The following is a 21,366-nucleotide window of genomic DNA, read 5'->3' on the forward strand; positions in this document are numbered from 1 at the left end:
CATCAGTAGTGTAAGTGTTGGATAGTATAGGGGTAAAAATTACTATTCTAACTCCAGGGGGTGCATCAGTAGTGTAAGTGTTGGAAAGTATAATGTAATATTATGCGTTGTAATGGTATGCGTTGTAATGGTAGTATGCGTTGTAATGGAATGCGTTGTAAAGGTAGTTTTTAAAAATGCGTTGTAGTATCCTGCGTTGTAATATCATGCGTTGTAATGGATTATGCGTTGTAAAAAATGCGTTGTAATGGTAGTGCGTTGTAAAAGTTGCGTTGTAAAGGTTGTTCCCCGACGCAAGCAGTATAGTACCATTCAAACAGCTCAGGGACGAAAGTGACATGACACCCACATGCCGAACGCGAGGAATCCCCAGGGGCAGGAAACCAGAGAGGATTCCCCCCTGTAAAGACAATTACTGGAAAGAGTTTTTCCAGTGCATAAAAAAGGGTCCCCACTATTGCCCGTTAATTATAGACTTATCAGTCTTATTGACGTAATCCAGAACATTTTTGTTCAGGTAATGTTGGATCTCCTTCAGTTATGGATGGAAGAACACGAAATCATGAGCCCCCTCTAAGCTGGTTTCAGAAAGAAAATATCGACTATCGCCCAAATATTTAGGCTCCAACTCCTCTACTGGAAAACTGTGTATGTGGAGGGTGGTTGTCTTTATTTTGTCTTTGTGGATTTAAAACCTGCTTTTGATTTGGTGCCAAGGAATGTACTTTGGGTGGTGCTAAGTGTTCTTGGAGTTCCCAATTATCTTCTGAACATGCTAAAGAGGTTACATGAAGACAAATTTGCCCACATTAGGTATGGGAAGCACAGGGGACTAACCTCACCAATTGCAGTTAATAGAGGAGTTAGGCAAGGTTGTGTGCTCGCCCCTACAATGTTCTGTCTATTCATCAACACACTGGTTGATGTACTGAATGGGATGGAAGATATAGATGCCCTGAAGCTAGTGCACAGAAAGGTGCCGGCATTTATGTTTGCCCATGATACTCTTCTGCTCTTGAAGTCCCCAAGGGGCATCCAGAGGATCCTTGATCGCTTTGGACCATTTTGCAGAAGTAGAGGGCTAGAGATCAATCTACAGAAGACGAAATACATGGTCGTCAACCCAGCTAGCTCGACCCATCCCAACCGCATATGAATGATACCCAACTGGAGAGGGTACCGGTCTTTGATTACCTAGGTCTCACTCTAACGGAAAAAATGGACTGGGGTTCACAAATAGACAAATCAAGCCTCAAGCTAGTGCAGGCAGTAGGAGGGCTGACCAAGCTATATATAATAATTCATTCCACAAGCCTGTAGGACCAGTCATCAAGATTTATAAAACTCAATTAAGGGGTGCTGTTATGTATGGGGCCAACCTCTGGGGGTACTGTTATCCAAAAAACTTTATTAAGGCACAGAACTATATCTTAGAGCATCTTTTTGGCCTCCCATTGAGCTCCCCACTCACCCCATTGAGCCTGGACCTAGGGGTGAGGCCAATTGTGGAGGAAATTGGTTGTTGCTCGTCAATATTTTGGCGGCGGCTTGGGGTGACACCTGAGCTGCCGGAATTCAGGACAGAGCTAAAAGAGGTTCTGGGACTTCCGGGCATTGGAAAATGTATATGGTTTGCATACTTCAAGGAAGGTTTTCACAGTATAGGTAGAGAGAGCCTATAGAGTAACCCAGAGGTAGCCTTCCCTGCAATATCTCATAATCAACTAGTCAGGCGCTATAGGGGGGGGGGAGGGTAAACTGGCCCAATTACACGAAAATTCAGCTACTGGCTCCCAAACAGTTAACTTCTTAAAAATAAAGGACAACTACAACCTAGAGGTCTATCAGGATGAAATACGACCAGCATTAGCCAGAAGACTATACAGGCACAGGTCTCTTCCCCTGCGTGCAATTTCCAACAATTGGGCTGCTAGTCTCACCCTACGGTGTCCTGCATACAGTAGTGAAGAGGAGACTGAACTCCGTCTATTCTTTTTCTGCCCTGGATATAAAAAAAGCTAGGCACAGATGGTTGGTACAACTGTGCAGGAATCTAGGTACAAGGCGTTGTGAAGAAGCATACAGACTCCTGAAATGTAACACTCAAGTATTTGTGGTCTCACGTTTTTTAACCTTTATGTGGTGTGCACGCAAGTCGTTTTTAGAAAATAGTTAATGGATCTAATGTGACTGATTTTTTTGTACCTATGATTTGCTCTGCACAATTTTTACTATGTTTTAAGAGGGGTTTTAGCTTTTTAATTTGTTTTATGTATGGTGTATTTATTGCCAATGCACCATTTATGGTCCACGGACCGGAATAAAGTATAGGAATGGAATGGAATGGATAGACATATGATCACAAAGGCAATTTCCCTCATATACAGCACACTAATAAGAAACACAGACTGAACTAGATAAATTGTGGTCACACTGGCGTACAGATATAGAGGTTCCAGATGACGATGACTAGAAGGATGCAATAAAATTCTACAAGAAGTAGCGATACAAGCGCACGTTCGCAAAATCCAACTAAAAGATTATACAGGGCATACTATACCAGGGTACTCCTACACAAAATAGGAAGGGCAGGAGATGATAAGCGTCTATGTGCTTGTAGTGAGAAAGGCTCTTTCATATATATGTTTTGGGACTGCCCAAAACTCCAACCATTCTGGGAGGGGGTGCAGATATTGAACAGACCAGAGGAAGCAGCGGGTGCACAGATAGTCAGGTAGGCACCCCTGGTGCTGCTGGTAATATAGGGGAATTCAGTTACAACATTCCACAAGAATCTCCACATCACCCTGAGTTTCCTATTGGCAAAAGCGGAAATCGTACAGATATTACACAAATATAGGATTGGACGAGGGTCATTAATGTATGCCATGCTAAGGAAAAACTTGTATATAAAGGCTTTTACAAAACAAGAGCAACCCATACGTCCTTGTGAGCTGGGTAGATACACATAGTACAAAACAATGTTCACAAGGAACTCACTCATCTAGATCAGTACATAATCTAAAACTTAAGTAGTTACCCTGATTAAATCATAACTGGAAATTATTTTATTCATTAATGACCCCCTATCGAGTCGCGGTATTCTTTACCAAAATATTCTCTTCACACATATTGGTAGAATAAGCCCAAACAATTTGTTATTCACGTCTACCTAACTTCAGCCGAAGTAGGTAACTTTATTATGCAGTTCTAGTCTGTATCACAGACATTATCCTTATATATAATTTATAAAACATTTACATATCAATACACATTTCGAGTAATGTAGTGAACCCCAGTGAAGTGACCATAACCTATTTAGTGAGTATTGTGTGACATAGTGAACAAAAAAAGGGAAACAGGTTATTGGTAAATTACAAAAGGATGAGCTTAATGCAGTAATAATGATTTCATTCAGGCTCTCTCTTTTGTCTGTTGTCGACGGCGTTTCGACCCTCTCTAGATACAGGGTCTCTTCAGGACTACGTTTCTGGGGATAGTGCAATGAAGACTATTCTGTATTAGAATCCACAGTCTGAAGTGTGATAGGTATAACAGGAACGGTATTAATCCTGACTTGATATGTAGAACCAGTGTAATTTACGTACAGACGGTGTAGAGTGGAACCCACAATGGGGACTCAGGAATATATCATCATAGGATGTGGAATGGAGGAACCCTGCTTCACTGGGGTTCACTACATTACTTGAAATGTGTAATGATATGTAAATGTTTTATAAATTATATATAAGGATAACGTCTGTGATACAGACTGGAACTACATAATAAAGTTACCTACTTCTGCTGAAGTTAGGTAGACGTGAATAACAAATTGTTTGGGCTTATTCTACCAATATGTGTGAAGAGAATATTTTGGTAAAGAATACCGCGACTCAATAGGGGGTCATTAATGAATAAAATAATTTCCATTTATGATTTAATCAGGGTAACTACTTAAATTGCAGATTATGTACTGATCTAGATGAATGAGATCCTTGTGAGCATTGTTTTGTACTAAGTGGTATATAAAGACGGCAGATGACCCAAGAGATTTGAGAAAATATAGGATGGTTGCTCCACTGAAGATTTAAGATGCGGCTATGAAGGGAAGGGGTGCCTGGACTGATGAAGAATAAAGGAAACCTGAATTAAGCCGTTGTTCAACAAGGACAAAGTGAAGGCAATAGCTTGCATGGAACCCAAAATCAGAGTTGGCAAGACCTCACCTTAATAGGATAGATGTGCAGATACAATATACTCACTCGAGTCATGTATGGAACGTGCACGAACTACAATATACATTTATTTCTCTGTTTTTGTTGGTTTATATTTAACCTCAATAAAATATTACACACAAAAAATCACACTTCGTAAATGCATGCGCAGTCAGGGGCAGACAGAAAAGAACGCCGAGCAGTTGTGAAATGTTTAAGGATGCGACTACTGAAGCTGCAGCTGAGGCCGCATAGAGGTGAGCGAGCCAACAAATTAATGGGCAGAGCTGAGCCAGAGCCGAGCTGAGCCAGAGCCGAGCTGAGCCAGTGCCGAGCTGAGCCAGAGCCGAGCTGAGCCAGTGCCGAGCTGAGCCAGTGCCGAGCTGAGCCAGAGCCGAGCTGAGCCAGTGCTGAGCTGAGCCAGTGCCGAACAGAGCCAGAGCCGAGCTGAGCCAGAGCCGAGCTGAGCCAGTGCCGAACTGAGCCAGTGCCGAGCTGAGCCAGAGCCGAGCTGAGCCAGTGCCGAGCAGAGCCGGAGCCGAGCTGAGCCGGAGCCGAGCTGAGCCAGAGTCGAGCTGAGCCAGTGCCGAGCAGAGTCAGTGCCGAGCTGAGCCAGAGCCGAGCTGAGCCAGAGCCGAGCTGAGCCAGAGCCGAGCTGAGCCAGAGCCGAGCCAGTGCCGAGCTGAGCCAGTGCCGAGCTGAGCCAGAGCCGAGCTGAGCCAGTGCCGAGCTGAGCCAGTGCCGAGCTGAGCCAGAGCTGAGCTGAGCCAGTGCCGAACTGAGCCAGTGCTGAGCTGAGCCAGAGCCGAGCTGAGCCAGTGCTGAGCTGAGCCAGTGCCGAACTGAGCCAGTGCCGAGCAGAGCCAGTGCCGAGCAGAGCCAGTGCCGAGCTGAGCCAGAGTCGAACTGAGCCAGAGCCGAGTCGAGCTGAGCCAGAGCCGAGCTGAGCCAGTGCCGAGCTGAGCCAGAGCCGAGCTGAGCCAGTGCCGAGCTGAGCCAGAGTCGAGCTGAGCCAGAGCCGAGCTGAGCCAGTGCCGAGCTGAGCCAGAGCCGAGCTGAGCCAGTGCCGAGCTGAGCCAGAGCCGAGCTGAGCCAGTGCCGAGCTGAGCCAGAGCTGAGCTAGTGCCGAGCTGAGCCAGAGCCGAGCTGAGCCAGAGCCGAGCTGAGCCAGAGCCGAGCTGATCCAGAGCCAACCTGAGCCAGTGCTGAGCTGAGCCAGAGCCGAGCTGAGCCAGAGCCGAGCTGAGCCAGTGCCTGGCAGAGCCAGTGCCGAGCTGAGCCAGAGTCGGGCCAAGGGTCTGGCTCGTTTTTAGAGCCCATGCATAATCCGAGCCATGCGAATGTTTGCTATGTAAATCAGACAACAAAAATCACATAAATATGACAGTCTCTTCAAAATTCAAAAAGAGTATGTGGAAGCTTTGACATTATTTTGTCATATTATAGCACTGTACAGAAAATTCGAGATTTTAAACATGAACCATTAGTGAGAGAAAAGGCAAGACAGTTATCATGTTAACTCTATACATTGGCAGATTATTATAGAGCAACATTATAGTCTATTAAATCAAACACATTAGGTTTTGTACAACTGGTATTCTGAGCTGAGATATCTGAAAGTGCTTTCATTTCCATACAGGCAATGAAGAAAAATTAGTTTTGGTGAAATAAAGTATTTGCCTAAAATAACACTATTTAAGTTGCAATGTATCCAGGTTTTCTGGTTTTACTTTGTACAAACTGGCCGCTAAATGGGTATTTATTTCTCTTTCCTTTTTATTTTAATACTTTGTTTTTACCTCTTTGTACATTGTTGGTATAGCTCAAACTCGACCCGAATGTACTGGAGCCCTTTAATGAGCACCAGTTACATTACAATAAGCTCACGTTTATTTTTTTATGGACACAGGAGATTAAGCGTTTGATTTACCGAGAATCGCAGGATGCTGGGTCACTGCTGAGACTCACACCTGGTCCCCCAGTTCCAAAGTCTGCACTCTGCCCGTAACGCCACATCCTGGCTGGAGGGAAGGTGGCAGGCGGAAGCCACTTGAAACCTCAGCTTGAGGTTCCAACAGCTCCTCGAGCCGAGCCGAGCCGAGCCAGAGCCAAGCTTCCGGCTCGAGCTTTCAGTCGTTCGCCCACCTCCGGGACCGCACACTCAGTCTGCTCTGCCGTGTCCTGCCATGCCCTTCGCAGTTCTGGGTTTTCAGACCATGCTGTTGCCTGGCGTGTGGTGTGCTGGCACACAGACCGTCACCGAGAGCAGCTGTCTGCAGAACCGGGGATTCCGGTCTGCATCAGCGCCGCTTGATGGCTGAGACTCTGCGTCCGCATGGTTAGGGAACACTGCTAGTCTTGGTTACTGAAGGCGGAGAATAGCTGCCTACAAAGTTAGTTAGGGCATGCTGCTGGCATTGATTGTGTTCATTGGTGTGTTCAGCTTGCCCCTCGAGTGCAATGACTTCAGGAGTACTGGAGCCATCCGACGCCTCAGAGTACAGCTTGCTCCTGGGTGGAACACGGGCGGTTTATAATCATGAAGTAAGGGTACAATTCGTCTGCTCCACTTTCGTTAAATCAACATTCTTCCCCTCACTTGTGCGAATCCACAAATTCTCCCCTTCAGTTTTATGAAAGTACTACTTTTCTCCTCCACATTTGTGGATCCACAAATTCTCTGCTCCACATTTATGAACCTGCAACCGTTCCTTAACCTTGGCACCTGCCCTAGGTTTTCACCTGATGGTGTTTGCCTTTCCAGGCCATGCAATTTTGCATATGCAAAGAGTGACATTTTCTGGTTTTACCACTTCATATGCCAAAGCTACTCGTGTGCAGTCTCTAAGCACATATGTGAAATGCACGTGTGCATTACAGGCATTTTGCACGGGATAGAATGGCTGATTTTTCACTAGCGTCAATCCACTCGGGTGCAAACAGTTCATTTGTGGATTGGTCCGAGGGTGCTAAGTTAACTGCAGGCCTCCCAAGGTCTAGAACTAACTGTGTTCTGTGTTGCAATGCACATGCCCATCGTGCAGGTTTCATAGACTATTGGGAGCTGTGACTCGTCTCCCAGATACAGTCTGAGCTTCAGAATTGAGATCCCAGCACCCAGTTGTACAGCAGGCTGGAAACATAATGTTTCTTCTTTCTCCTTATAACTTGGTGAGTGTGGAGTTGGTGATACAGCTAAGTGAGATCTTAGAGTGGAGCGTCAGAGCGCCCTCTAATGTCCATTCACCAGTGTGTAAATGTTGGGTGCAACAAGAGGGCGCAATAATATGCTGCGGCCAAAAGCAAAAATACTTTGGTTCAAGATGTCACCCTTCCGGCATTATCTGACAACACATCCCACTGCCTTCACCTGAGCACCCCTTACCTGGGCATTTAGAATTTCAACCCCCACTAGCAATCCACAACTTTCTGGCACTGAGACTGGCTCAAAGTTCACTGCATGGGCTGCTGTCCAGAGTGCTGTTTTTTCTATTCATCTCCCAGTATTCGATCGATAGCTTTGAATGCAGACAGTACAGATATTACTATGGTGAATATGTTTGTTGACCGCATAGTAGATATGCACACTGTACACAAGAGAGGTCATGCTGACTATGGCTCGTGTGGTAATGCAAAATGCAAAGTGGACAAGTAATCCTGGGCACAATTCATCAAACCACTGATCTCTGGGACACACCGAACCAGGTAAATGCACAGCATGCCGAAAACACGTGTCCACAGTTATTTCTATGCACAACCGTGCCTCGTGGTAGGTTTCTATACAGCTTTATAGGTGTGATGTCTGTAAGATGGACGGTTGTACAGCACAGCTCTCCCCTAGGGCCGGTACAGCATGGCTACCTCCTCTCGAGACCCCTGCCCTGCTCTCGAACAGTCGGGGTTGGTTCTCCCTTGTACTGCCAGCTTCACTCTCGAAGAGCTAGTCTGCGGGGGCCTTCCAAACCCTGGCCGAGTGCTGTCCCTCCCCTACAGGACCACCACCTTCCCACCCGGAGCTCTGGCGCCACTATTCAAGGGTCCTTTGAAAGTAAAGTCCTCTTTGGACCACCCCACTCTCTTTTTTTCTCCCTTGAGCCTTATACTCGCGTATATCCCTCTCTGAACCCACCAGACCCCACACTTCTGTACCTTGCTCTCCCTGTGGACCACTGTTTGCTCCTACCTTGCCCCACTGCCCTGGGCGCCCCCTGTCTTTCCTCCCTCCAGGCACAGACCCTGCCTGCTCTTGAATGCTGGTTTTTCCACCTCGAACACTCCTTCCTCCAGCCTGACTCACCACCCTCTGTCTTTGGCCCCCGGCCCCTCCGGGTGTCATCTTTGCTGCAGCACTTCGACCCTTTTCGTTTCCCTTTAGAGCCCTCCCTGCTTCCTGAGCTGCCTCGTCCCCCGTGCCTGGTCCATGCCTTCCCTCTCACAGCCTTCCCTCTCCAGTGCATTCCCGCTCTCTCGACGCCTCGGTTCATCTGGAGCCTTCCCTGTTCCAGGGCAGCCTCCTCCCGACCCGCGCCTTCGCTCATTGAAGCCTCCTCCCTCGCCCTCTTTAGGCGCTGTCTTTCCAGATTCAATGGCACCTCATTTCTTCTGAGCCCTGTTTTCTTTTCGAGAACACTTTCTTCTAGAATAAGAAACTCCCGAATACAGGGTGTTACTTCAGTGCAGTGAGATAAAGCTCTTTTCACAGAGTTGCTTAAACAAGCACTGCTACTGTCCAGCACAGCACCCTGTCTCACCTCAGTCCCGGTTCCTCTCATGCAGCTCTCCTTGCTCCTGTGATGCCTCTCCTGAACCATGACGTCACTCTCCTTCCCTCCTTGCTCCCGTGCTGCCCTCTCCTGAACCATGACGTCACTCTCCTTCCCTCCTTGCTGCCGTGCTGCCCTCATTCTCTCGGGCCCTGCTGCGGCCTGCCCTGCTCCAGAGCGGCCCCCTGCCCTCTGAGCCTGCTTGGAGAGCCTTCTGGCCCAGTGCAGCTCTCTGTCCTGGGACAGCTTTTATTCATGGCGCTGTCGTGCTTCTCGCTGTCTCCGAACCCTCCTTTGCTTCATGACTCCCATCTTGCTGCAGCCGTGCCCTCTCTCCTCGGCCTCTCTTCCCTCGCGGAACACACCTTGCTCTAGTGGTTCCCCCTGTCTCCTGGGGTTGATTTCACTCTCGGGCCCTCCCCATGTGCTGTTTGTTCTCTGTCTCATGGGCCCTTTAGCTCTCCTTGCTCCAGGGCCATCCTCTCTCTTCTGGGCCATGGTGTCACTCATTGACCCCCTCCTTGCTCTGGCGCTGCTCACTGTCTTCTGTGCCTGTTTACCTCACGGCGCCCCGTGCTCCCGCCCTGCCCTCCAGGCTCTAGTGGTCTCTGTCTCCTGGGCCCTGTTTTACCTCGCGGCGCCCTGTGCTCCCGCCCTGACCTCTCTCCCGGGCTCTAGTGGTCTCTGTCTCCTGGGCCCTGTTTTACCTCGCGGCGCCCTGTGCTCCCGCCCTGACCTCCAGGCTCTAGTGCTCTCTGCCTCCTGGGCCCTGTTTTACCTCGCGGCGCCCTGTGCTCCCGCCCTGCCCTCCAGGCTCTAGTGGTCTCTGTCTCCTGGGCCCTGTTTTACCTCGCGGCGCCCGTGCTCCCGCCCTGCCCTCCAGGCTCTAGTGCTCTCTGCCTCCTGGGCCCTGTTTTACCTCGCGGCGCCCTGTGCTCCCGCCCTGACCTCTCTCCCGGGCTCTAGCGCTCTCTGTCTCCTGGCCCTGTTTTACCTCACGGCGCCCCGTGCTCCCGCCCTGCCCTCCAGGCTCTAGTGCTCTCTGCCTCCTGGGCCCTGTTTTACCTCGCGGCGCCCTGTGCTCCCGCCCTGCCCTCCAGGCTCTAGTGCTCTCTGTCTCCTGGGCCCTGTTTTACCTCGCGGCGCCCTGTGCTCCCGCCCTGACCTCTCTCCCGGGCTCTAGCGCTCTCTGTCTCCTGGCCCTGTTTTACCTCACGGAGCCCGTGCTCCCGCCCTGACCCCCCAGGCTCTACGGCATAGCCCTCGGCTCACCTGGTGGGGATCTTGACTCGCAGGTACCGATCCACAGCGATGGCCAGCAGGGCCAGGATGGAGCTCTGGGTGAGGATGAGGCAGGTGCAGGCCACCATCAGGCAGCTGTAGAAGCCCGTCTGGAGGCCGAAGCTGATGGTGATGGCCAGGGGGATGACCAGCGCTCCCACGGCGATGTCCGCCACCGCCAGGGACACGATAAAGCAGAAGGTGGTGTCACGAAGGGCTTGGTTCACGGTCACTGCCCAGATGACCAGCACATTGCCCAGCACAGACACCACGGCGATGATCACCTCGATGGCGATGTAGATGGCCTGGGATACGGGGATCCCCCGCGGCATGCTGCCCCGGACCAGAGGGAACTCCCGGCGGGACTACCAGCCTCAGCCGTGGAGCGCCTGCGAGCGCATGGCACAGGGGCTCAAGGGGTGCCCGGCCGGCTGCGGGCAGTGCCCTCAGCAACGGCTTCCTGTGGCGTACCCAAGGACCTCTCTCTGGCTCCTGAGAGAATTCCAGGCAATGCCCAGGTACGGTGCCCTGGACCCTCGAGGGCCACTTGGCAGCCTAAAGCTGGAACTGCTGTGCAGAGCTTACCCGGGACACCTCACAGGTTTTGGGGGCAGTCACAGCCTGCAGATCAAACTGACGTCAGGGGTCTTCGTGTCCAGCTGAGCAGGACTTCATGGAAAGCCGACACTGCATCCCAGAATGACTTTAGGTAAGCACACGTGCAGCTGAGGCGAGACGTCAGCGCGATGACAGTGCAGCCGAGCAGGAGTTCGGGGCATTGAAGTGCCGCTCAGTAAGACCTGGTGTCATCACAAGTGCAGGCGAGCAGGATCGGGGCACACTGAGGGGGCAGCTGAGGAATCCTCAGGGGGCGAGAGGTGCAGCTGAGCAGGGCCTCCGGGCACGGGAGAGTAAACTCAGAAAAGCTTCAGGGTAGATTAAGTGCTATTTAGAAAGGCTTCGGAGTGCGGTGAGAGAGCAGTCGCGTGGATTCGAAGCACATGGCACAATGAGAGTGCAGCTCAGAAGGCTTGGAAAGTAGACTCTTGAGAACTTCAGGCACAACTACTGCTGCTCAGAATGACTTCATGGTGCGGTGACAGTGAATTTGAGTGGGATTTCCGGCGCCACAAGTGCAGCGGAGTGGCAGGGCTCGGTGAGAGTGGAACTGAGTGGGTCTCCGTGCGCCGGAGCCGATGGCAAGGACTCGAGGCAACGGTGAGATATGCAGCAGCGGGTGACTTTAGGGCACCATCAGTGCAGCTGAGAAGCTTAGGTTGTGTCCTGTCCTAGTGTCGCCTGCTGTGACTGATGCTCCTGAATCAGATGGCGGTGCCCTGCTGCAGACCCGCTGCGGGTGGCACAGCACTGACCCGCGCACGCACGCAGGCAGCTTGCGACTCACAGCGAATGAAGATGGACGAACCCGTGAACAGCTCGCGAGGTCCAGCGTGCACTGCTGCGTCCTAGTCCGGACAGCTCCTTGAATGCTGTGCTGAGGCGCAACCCGCTCTCCGAGGTCAGCCTGTGCATGGCTGCTGGGGGGAAAAGGTGCACCCCCGGGGCTAAGCCTCACATCCGAGGCATGAACCGTTCAGCACGTCCGAGCAGAGTCATCCTCGGGCTGTCAGTGCTGCACCAACAGCACTCCTGGCTGCGCCAAGCGGCGCGCGCTCCTCTGCTAGCACGCCTGGCTGCGCCCGTCGGCTCCCAGAGCTAGCTGAAGGTTTCCAGAATGCCTGTGTTCCTTCGTGATCCGGACGTGTACTCAGTCCCCCTGTACCAGATCTTGTGTGTGCCTGCGATTTCTGCTTTAGATACGAGATGCGCACGTACAACAAATCACGAATATGTGCCTGTGCTCCAGCTGCAGACACTGTGTTTATGTGTGTACTAGGCGAAGAGCATGGTCGCTTCTTGTGCCAGACCCCGTGTCCTACCGTGCACCAGAATATGAGTGCGCCCCTCTCCAGATCCCGTGAGTTCACTTATGCCTCAGATCGCTCCAGTGGTCCTGCATAAGCTCTTGATCCAACGTGCACAAGAGACGAGCCCCAGTCCAGATTCTGTGTGTACCTCTGTCTCTGCTCCGCAGCCTCCTCCCCTGTGTCCCTCTAAATGTATGCGCCTCCAGACAGATCCTCGGAGTGTGCGTCTGTGTGTTTGCTTCAGATGCCCTGTGCGCCCCAAATTCGGTGCAGCATCATTGCACCATCGCCAGATCCGGTGTGCCATGCACCAGTCTCAGATTATTTGTGGGAGCACATACACAAGCCTCAGATACAGTGTGTGTCTATGCACCGGCCTCAGATTCGGAGTGTGTGCGCGCGGTGCGGCTGCACACCTGTCCTGTCCTTGCTCAGGGTTCTGTGTGCTCTCATGGACCAGCTCCCGCTCCTCCGGGCGTGTGTACCCGGGCTTTTGGTCACCAGGTTCCGTCAGTCCTGCTCCAGGTCTTGTATGCACCCCTTGTGCTGCACCTGCTCCTCGTCCCGTCCGTGTACTACAGGAACTCCTTCCTGGGTGTACCCGCGCTGCTGCTCAAGCCCATTCATTCAGCAGTCACATGGTGCTCGTCACAACTCCCGTCCTTTAAAGGGCATCGTGTGTCTGGCGGGGGTCCCTTCTCGCCGTCACCCCGAGAGCTGTCCTGACTGGCGGGGCTCGCCTGAAGATCTCCCTTGCTCTCCGTCTTCAGCTCAGGTGCTCTGCGGCAGTCTCAAGTGCACAGACATGCCCTTCAGCACAGAGCGCGCGCCCTGCCTGCCTGTCAGCGCCAGACATCCTCATTGATGGCAGAGTTAAGTTGGGGGAGGGGGCCCACACTCTTAAATGCACTGGAGGACATGCATTCCCATTCGCCAGCCACGCCCCCTTTGCAGTCTTAGCTGGGGGATTTAACCCAGAACGAAGCCACAAGCTGAAGCGAGGGGTATGCAAATGTTCCCTTTGTTCAATAGCTGGCAGAGACAACGGTCTCTACGCTGCACATGACATCACCGGCCAGCACAGCGTGCCCCCCGTGACCCGACTGTGGGATGGGGTACTACTTACCGTGCACTGCGCCAGCACCCTGCCACCACAACACCTGTCATTATACCCTTCTCATTGCATGCAATGGCTGTATTCGCTACCCGAGGTACCTGTTTGTACTCTTCATAGGCATATGCGTGACACCCACCCTGCACGCGTGCCGCATTCCGTGGAAGAGAACAGATACCCTCCCTGCCTCCAGCCACATATCTACCCTCGAGTTTACAGCCGTTCCGCACGTCTGAAAATGAAATGCAACACTGGGAATGCCACACAAAAAGCTCTCACCGCGCGCACATTTCCGACCCCATTAGACTCGGTGAGAGTTACTTACTGTTCAGATCACGGTAACAAATGATCGGGTAAACTGCGCACCGTACCCGACAGTGAAGAGCAAAGCACTGGCTATTCAACTCAGAAGCAAACAGATGTGCAGCCATGCAGTTGTTTCTACAATAGCACACGTGCGGCAGGGCCCCTGATAACACTCGGGGGCGATTTGATACGCTATCTGCGCGCTCTATAAAAACCCTAAAGATATTTAAAATATATATATATATGACCCAAGATATCTTACTACATCTCTCTATTATGAGATGGTATCGGTTTAGTATGGCTCATTATATGCACACACGGTCACCCCTGGGGTGCAGCAGGGTATGCTGGCGCCACCTGGCTGCCACCCAGGGCGGGGGTGCACGGTGAATGCAGCATGGCGTAGCCCGCGCTCTTGGTATTTGGCTGACGTTTATGGACACAAGGTCAGAAGGGGCGACACGGTAATCGGTATGCAGATTAGCACTGGCACTGCTGGCACAGTCACCCGCGCGCAGGGCTGCTCTCAGACCAAGGGCACGGGAACAGCTGGGAAGCACCTTCACTTCCCACACAGGAAGCAGTGCTAGGGCGGTTTACACCGCCTAAAGTCTATTCCACGGAGTCCTGCTCCAAGTCCTGAAGCGCACGTGTCCGGCGTGAGCCGTGGAGCGAGGCTGAAGGGAACAGGGACCACGCAGCGCTCAGACGCACCCCGGCTGTGGCTCGTGGTCAGCGTCGCCGAGAGCGGCACCCTATTCTAGGATGGTGCAAACTGAACTGTAGGGTGCCATGAAGGTTCGGTAACGCCTGCACCCATCTCTGGCTAAGAGTGGGCCTGCTTTAGGGTGGTGGAAGTCTGTAAATGTACACAGGGTTTTAGGTCTGATGAACAAGGTAAGGGTGGACTGGTCTGTTAAAGGGGCAGAGCTAAAGAAGCTATTCCAAGAGGGGTAGCCTATGTAATTAAGGACGTGATTTAACAAGTGTGACCTAGAATCCTGCTTGCACCATCCCACCTGACTAGTATTTGAGTGCCTATTGGTTCAAGTTCAAGTTTATTTGATTTAGTTCTCAGCTGAGAACCACAAATATTCAATACATGATAAAACATTTTAAACAGTTTGGTTAAAAAGAAAGGTTTTCATTCTAATACAAAGTTAAAATAGGTTTTAAAAATCTATATAAATTGTAGCAGACAGACTCTTTTGGCGGAGCCTTACATAGTGAAATCAATTCCTGTACACAGTTAATTCTACATTTTATTTAAACTGGTTGTAAAAACCTTTTTCTTTAGATAATGATAATTAGAATTAAAAGAATTGAAAATGTTTCTATTCTGAAATTATACGACTGCATTAAGCATTACTAAGGTCTGCGGAGGAATAATTAGTCTTCAGTGTGTCCAATTCACTCCAACTGACACCACTTCACCGTAGTCTCTCTCTCTCTGTTAGTAATTTACACCACTTTTCACCTAATATCTTTCTGATATTCCCTCCATCTGCATAGCTTACACATCATCTACCTACATGTCATCACTGTTTCCTGCATGTACTAAGGGGCATATGTATCAACATCACCATTTGCGATTCTCAAATAGCGATTTTTAAAGAATCGCTATTTGAGAATTGCAAAACGGGATGTATTAAAAAAATTGCAAACTTTTTGCGATTTCTTAAAATTCCTTAATTGCAATTAGCAAATTGCGAAATCGCAATTAAGGAATACCTGTCCATTCATTTCTATGGGCCAGGAGACCCATAGGAATGAATGGGAAGTAATTCTCAAATAGCGAATCGCAATTTGCTAATCGCAATTTGAGAATAATTTCAAAGGTGCAAGGGTGTCACAATGACACCCTGATGCACCCCTGAAATGAGCATGTGTGTGCATATGGTGCACATACATGCCCTAAGGGCATGTATGAGCGCCACGTGGCACTTTGTAAAATTCAAAAAAGTGCTTTTTGAAAGGAAATCACAAATTACCACCAACTGGAAGTTGGTGGTAATTTGCGATTTCTTAAGGATAATTCGCACAACTTGGGTGCTTTTTACATATCATTTAAGAAATCGCAATTTGCGATTTCTTAAATGCTTACGCAAAATTAAGAAATCGCTAAATTAGCAATTCCTTAATTTTGCGATGGGATTTGGCTCATACATCCCGATTACTGATTTTTTAATCGCAAACGCTGTTATTTTGCGATTCGCAGCGTTTGCGATTAAAAAATCGTTTGATACATATGCCCCTTAATTGCGTTGCTTTGCCTTGCCTTTTCCACCTTACACACGCACCGGTAAGCACATACTTTTCTTTCCTTCATACAATTTCACATAAAATATTAATTACAGGTGTCAAATATGTGCTAATTGCTCTGTGTGCTTTAAAGAGAGGCTAAGGATTGCATGAGCATGTAGTCTGAACACTTTAACCATTGACATGTAAAGTGAGAAACTCTCACTGCACCAGCCTTAATTCCAGAGTGTTCAATGCGCCCTTTCATGAACAGACACCCACACCCTTATCACCCAAATACTTGGAGGTGACTCTGTTCCCATTTTGCACTACACAAGTTATATGTTTTATGAAAAAACTACAGAAACACAGCCACTGGAAAAAGCAAATATCCTAGAAAATGGAAGATAAAGTAACTGCAGGTCATAGTAAGCTGTCTATTGGCGAGTGCCACACTTTTTATCCAGCTATGGGGGAAGGTAGATAATATTGTGCAGAATGATTGATGGTACTGTCTTTTCTCATCTCTTTACAAACACCATGTACATTGCATTTGCAAAGGTTTCTTGTGCTTGAACAGTCAAGTCTTACTCAGAAAATATATGTGAAGTTTAGATTCAGAATCAATATTTTATTTCGTGTACTTATGTATAGTTTATTTGCAGTTAAAAAACACAGACATGATATCAGATCAACCACAGCCCCATGAACCCCTTAGCTGGCACCCTATCTGCCACAAGGCTGACACTATCTGAATGTCAGAAGAATACTGCAGACTTTCCTGTGTTCATTTTTAGGTCTTGCCGAAGACAGCACACACGCACTGTTGCTTGCCAGAGATTTTGTTTACCTCAAGGGGCTAGGAGCCTGCCCATTTCTTGCCATTAGTTCGCTGCATTGTCCCTCTTATTTGCTGCCTCCTAATAGACCAGCACGTGCCAGTTATGCTTCCTCTTCAGTCCCTGTCATTCATCGTTGTTCATTTTGCTCCTTCTGTGTTGCTGGCCATCATACCTTTTTGGTTGTTGTTCTTGGCTGTGTCAAAGCACCTTTTTTACCCTCCCATAGTCAGTGTTGCTTCTTCCTTTCCTCCCGTTGTCACTTTTGCTTGTTCCTTCCCAACCTCACTCCCGTTGTCTATGTTGCCCACCACCCTCCTTCCATAAGAAAAAAAAGCATTTGCAATGCAATAGGTCTCGCATTTGCCAGAGTTTAAGCTACTGACAATGCCTTTTATTTATCTGTTTTGATAATTAACACATAAAGAAAAGGCATTTTCATTAACAATGCCAATAGCTCAAACTCTTGTAAATGCGAGACCTATTTCACTTCAAAGAAGCAGCTGCCATTGTTCCGGGCTGCTTGGAAAGTGAAAGCGCACATGGCACGCTGAATGGTGCAGGAATGCATGTTGTGCCTGCAGTAGGAGAAACTCATTAAAGAACATAGTGCTTACAGACTAAATAGGACATACTGTGCAACAACAAAAGTAAAAAGTCCAGTCCTCATGGGGGGTTACAAATGAAGTCAAGGCGGTACTTAGGAGGGGCTAACAAGCCTATTAATGAATCAGAAGCCAGTATTTACAAAGGACAGTGACATAAGCCAATGAAAAATATGGGTGGAGAGTGGGCGGGGCTTCAAGTCCATATTTGAATACAGCATGCCTCGCAAAGCATTGCATGCGCTGACCAGGCTCGACCTAAAAATGATTGTGTAGGACTCTTCCATTTTTCCAACATTCGCGTTTTTCGGGTAGCTGTCTAATCTTGTTTTGTTCTTTAGAGGCCTGTCCCATGTTTTTCTAGAGCCCAATTCTAGGGGGTGTACTAAAGCAACCATATGCTTGTGAGTCCCATAGCAAGTTGCCTTCATGACTACTTTAGAGAGCGTCTATTTTTTGTACATAATACATGAACACCCTTGTGCCAAGCACAGCTCGATTCTATCTGATCCATGCACAGCCCATCACTGCTATCACCGAAGGCACACTGCAAGGGCTTTTGGCAGCACTTTTTGTTCAGACATGGCTGCCCCCTCTTGCTTTAGGTAACCACATAACTACTGCCCCTGTTCAATGGGTTTATCAGTGATGACCTATAGAGGAGGTCACAGTAGGGGGCCACCTGCTTGGCCTACACCTAAAATCGGTCTCTAGACAAAGAGAAATGATTTGGAAATTTTCTATAAATTATAAACACTAAAACATGTAAGAAGTTAGTGTCCTTCGTGAGAGTACATTATGCAGTATATTACATATGTCAGGGTAGTCATATAGGTATTTGTCGATATCAGGTAACTGTTCCACAACAGTAAAGCGACTGCATAGTTATGGTTCACACGCACTTTCCAATCAAAAGGTTTTGAGCTTGCTGATGATTTTGCCCAGAGTTTGTCACCTGCTATCACACACATCTAAGTTAATGGGGCAGGTAAGAACAGCTTTGATTTGCAAAAAACACTAGTGCTGGGTGAAAAATCAGCTTGATAGTTTCGAAACTAGAACTGAGCTTAACTTTCTAATTAAGGGTTCATCATGGGTTGGTTGCGTGGGAAATGTAGGGCATGGCCTGGCCATTGAGGCCAACTGTGCTGCACACAGTTAGCTGCACAGAGTGCTGTGCACAGGCCCTGCGTGTCCATCTCGAACCGCCATCTTACCGAGCGGCACGGCAGTACTGCAATGCCTTGATGCCTTAGGTCCTATTTTTGCGCTCTTATAAATCTCGATCATATCCTATCATAACCCCTGCTGAAGGATATTTTCAACCGAGGATGACTGCGCAGGAGGTTAGGTGCAGGGCCTGACTGTTGACTAAGTTCTGTGCTGCACAGGGCTGTAGGCCAAGCACAGTAGGGGTAGTTTGTATGGAACGTTGTGCAGAAGAAAAGCCATGTCTACAATCCACAGCACGCAATGATTTGGGCCATGTACAGTGGGTTTGGCTGCATAGTGGCTTGGTCCCAAGGAATGCCACAGCCAGGGCCCTGAAGGTAACCCACCTCTGTCTATTTTCAATTTCTATTTTCGAGACTTATATAGCGCATAGCTACCTAGCGGGGGCCCGCCCAGCGCTCTGCTCTGGTAGAGAAAATCCAAACGCCCTTAAAATAGATGGATCCAGGGCCAAAAGCTGAGGATGGCAGCAGTTTGAAACATGGATGGTTGTGCATAAAGGAATATAAACATATGAGAGTTGGATGGGGTATTTCATAAAAAAATTCTTACAAAACTTGGGGAAATGTTTTGAAATGAAATATTATTATAATGTTAAAATACCTCTAAAATTCTTTTAAAAACACAGTTTAAGTGAAAATATGAATATGATTTATAAAACTACCCCATATGTGCATAAGTCACATATTGTTTGTATGTGCCATTGAGGGTATTCGTCACATATCACAAACTATCTGTGGTGTAAATGTTTATTTGCCGCTTTCGTGCTTTGATGAGGCTGCAAAACAAGAATATTTGGAACCATGTGTAATAAAATAAATAGTGTATACTGGAAATTACTGATGAAATGCCTGCACTTTCGCAGCCTACAGCTGGATTCTGTTGATTTCCCGCTGTTTATTCACGACTCATTTTTAAACAATTAATCTTATTTCAGTTATTTTTTGTATTGTACCTATCCGTTCTTCATATGTACCTGATTTCATTCTGTCTAGGACCCCACTACACAGTCTTGAATTTGTTTTACTCTTTACTGTGAAGCGCTCTGTTACCCTATGTTGGGTCTTGTTTGCGCTATACAAAACTCCGAAAATAAATTGAAATAAAAAATAGTTGAGTAAGTGTACTCAGTCAGTACAATATATTGAAACAGATGTTTCCCCTGTTACGTAACTTTATCTCCTGACCTGAGAAGAAAAATCATTAAAGTTTATAAAAAGTGATGTGGAATTTTTCAGGTTGAACGCTAGTCCCTTCTCACTTAAGTAGACACTGGTTGGACTTGTAGTCAGTTGTGCCTTCGGTCAAATTCCTTTGTTTACGATTCTACCGTTTGTGGAAAAGGACTGCGTTTTATCGTGGAGAGTAGCATGATTTATGTTGGGTTTGTTGGACCTGTGAGCGCTGGACGCTGAGCGGAGCAGCTTTACTTCCGAGGCGCACGGGGCACAGACCCTGCAAGTGCGACGGGGAAGGCTCGGCCTCCTGTGTGGTGTGGTCCCAAGGCAAACCCCTGACTCACCACCAACCCTGACTCAAACTTTTACGGCTAAAGATCCGAAACAGGAAGTACATCACACCCCCTCCTCCACCTTGGTAATGGAATGTTTTGGTTCTAATTTCAGAGAAAACTTACAAAAGAAACCCACCTGCCACATTAAGAAGATCTTACAGAAGATTCTGAGGCCGATAGGTGCTAAGGCAGCTGGGGTGTGGCTATCAGTACTGCAGCAGGTGCAGTGGCACTGGTATCCAAGGGGTAGGGGGCTGCACTTTACCCCTACAAATGGCTGTTATTTTCCCACAAGGGCAGGAGAAGGGGCGCAGAACCCTGGCTTGCATTAGGGCCCAAAGGCGGTAGTAAAATCTCTCTATGAACATGAACCACAAAGCAGCCTAGGTGTAATGATCAGTGCTCCTGTTAGGAAAGAAGGTTCACGGTGTCCTCTCTCTGCCATCACACATATCCTTGGTCTTCACAGCGCGTACAGCACAGAGCATAGAGCCAAAGGCCAGTCGTGAACGTACACTTGTGCCAGTGGCATGGAAATCATGAGCCGTAATCATAAATGAAGCACATGCACTCTTTGAAAGTCAAGATAGTGAACTATTATCGTGACTTGCTGTGTGGGCCACGAGGGGCTCGGGATACAAATATATATATATATATATATATATATATTTTCAAATGGCACGATCTGTGGTGATGATGTTGCTGTATGTCTTTTATAGAGTAGACTTTTCGTGAGATCTTTATTCACTTAAGTGTTCAATGATTCTGTTCTCCCCCGTGTATAAAAGAGGAGCGTGGGCGAGGGAGCGCGGCAGTGATGCAAATGCGCGCTGCTGCGAGTGCTAGACATGGACGGGAATGGGCGATGCAAAGGCGGGACATGCGCCCGCCTTTGCCCAATCGCGTGCCTTTAAAAAAAAAAACACGTTAAAGCCAATGGCGGGTGGCGAAAGCCTGATCACACGCACGAGTGTGTGAGCAGCTTTCAGAACCCCCTTACAAGAGGTTTCATGCTGCGCGAGTAGGGCTGCGCACTGCAACGCTAGGCGCGAGACCTAAAAAGCAATATGACACAGCCAGTGCTGGTCGCATCATAGCACTTTTTCCAGACTTTTAGCCATGCTGCACAGAAGATGCACTGCTCTACAAGATGGTTAAAAGACACCGGGAAAGTCAAAAGCTCTTGCATAAGCAAAAGATATTAAATTTGCCACTGCTTGTTCTTGAATGGACTCAGCATGTGCAGCGTGGCTGACAAGGGGAGACAAAACAGGAATATCCCTGGGGACAAAAACAGCCTAAACACCTGAGACATTGGTCTTTTGCTTC

The 21,366-nt window shown here is 48.6% G+C and overlaps 1 protein-coding gene across 1 annotated transcript in view; it reads right to left on the reverse strand.

The window, feature by feature from the left end:
• Positions 1-13,044, reverse strand: part of ADORA1 (adenosine A1 receptor) — a 404,358-nt gene extending 391,314 nt beyond the window's left edge. The window contains exon 1 of the mRNA XM_085600187.1: positions 10,250-13,044. Within this exon, the coding sequence (XP_085456313.1) occupies positions 10,250-10,590 (341 nt within the window). The 5' untranslated portion in view covers positions 10,591-13,044. The remainder of the gene's footprint in view (positions 1-10,249) is intronic.
• Positions 13,045-21,366: the final 8,322 nt, after the last annotated feature.

This window comes from Triturus cristatus, chromosome 1_2 (assembly GCF_964204655.1).
Source record: "Triturus cristatus chromosome 1_2, aTriCri1.1, whole genome shotgun sequence".
Classification (NCBI taxonomy): Eukaryota; Metazoa; Chordata; class Amphibia; order Caudata; family Salamandridae; genus Triturus; species Triturus cristatus.